Below are 600 nucleotides of genomic sequence, written 5' to 3' on the forward strand. Positions count from 1 at the left end.
GGTCTTCAGATCTCATGTACACACAAGCAGCAAAGCCAGCCTGGGTATTCCCTGCACAGCTGTCCCTTCCACCCACTCAATCCCATCTATTTCCACTCTCTAAGGGGTGCCACTTCCAGGGACAGCAGGGAGAGGAGCTCATCTCACAGCCACTTGCAGAGCAGGAGCTCTCCACCAGCTTGGCAGAGCAGACACAGCTTGGGGCTTGGCTTCCCAGGTCGGAACAGCTCTGAGGGGAGAATGGAGCAGCATTCCCACAGAACAGGCTTGCTGAGCATGGAAAGAAGTGATGGCAACTCATCCCAGCCCTTGTTCTGGCAGTGTGGAGCCCCTCAGAGGTGTCCCCATTGCTGCAAGCAGCACAGCTACTGCTTCACTCACCTCTGAGACTGGAGGTGTGACAGGTCGATGGTTGTGTCTGGGTAGTTCACCTCTTCCTCTTTCACTTCACTCTTTGACTCAGGATGTTCGCCTTCATCTTCAGATTCTCCATCCTCCTCCTCAGAGTCAGCCTCTGGAGCAGGAGGTGTGTTTCCTTCTTCCTGGTCCAGGTCAGCAACACCCTCATCACGGTTACTCTCAGGTGTGGCTTCCACATCC

At 55.0% G+C, this 600-nt stretch overlaps 1 protein-coding gene across 1 annotated transcript in view; it reads right to left on the reverse strand.

Annotated features, from left to right (window-relative positions):
• Positions 1-600, reverse strand: part of NEMF (nuclear export mediator factor) — a gene marked incomplete at its 5' end in the record, with an annotated part of 19,481 nt that overhangs the window by 4,103 nt on the left and 14,778 nt on the right. Inside the window, 1 exon segment of the mRNA XM_009081693.1 lies at positions 382-600. This exon segment is cut by the window's right edge and continues 55 nt beyond it. Coding sequence (XP_009079941.1) covers positions 382-600 — 219 coding nt within the window.

This window comes from Acanthisitta chloris, unplaced genomic scaffold (assembly GCF_000695815.1).
Source record: "Acanthisitta chloris isolate BGI_N310 unplaced genomic scaffold, ASM69581v1 scaffold22959, whole genome shotgun sequence".
Classification (NCBI taxonomy): Eukaryota; Metazoa; Chordata; class Aves; order Passeriformes; family Acanthisittidae; genus Acanthisitta; species Acanthisitta chloris.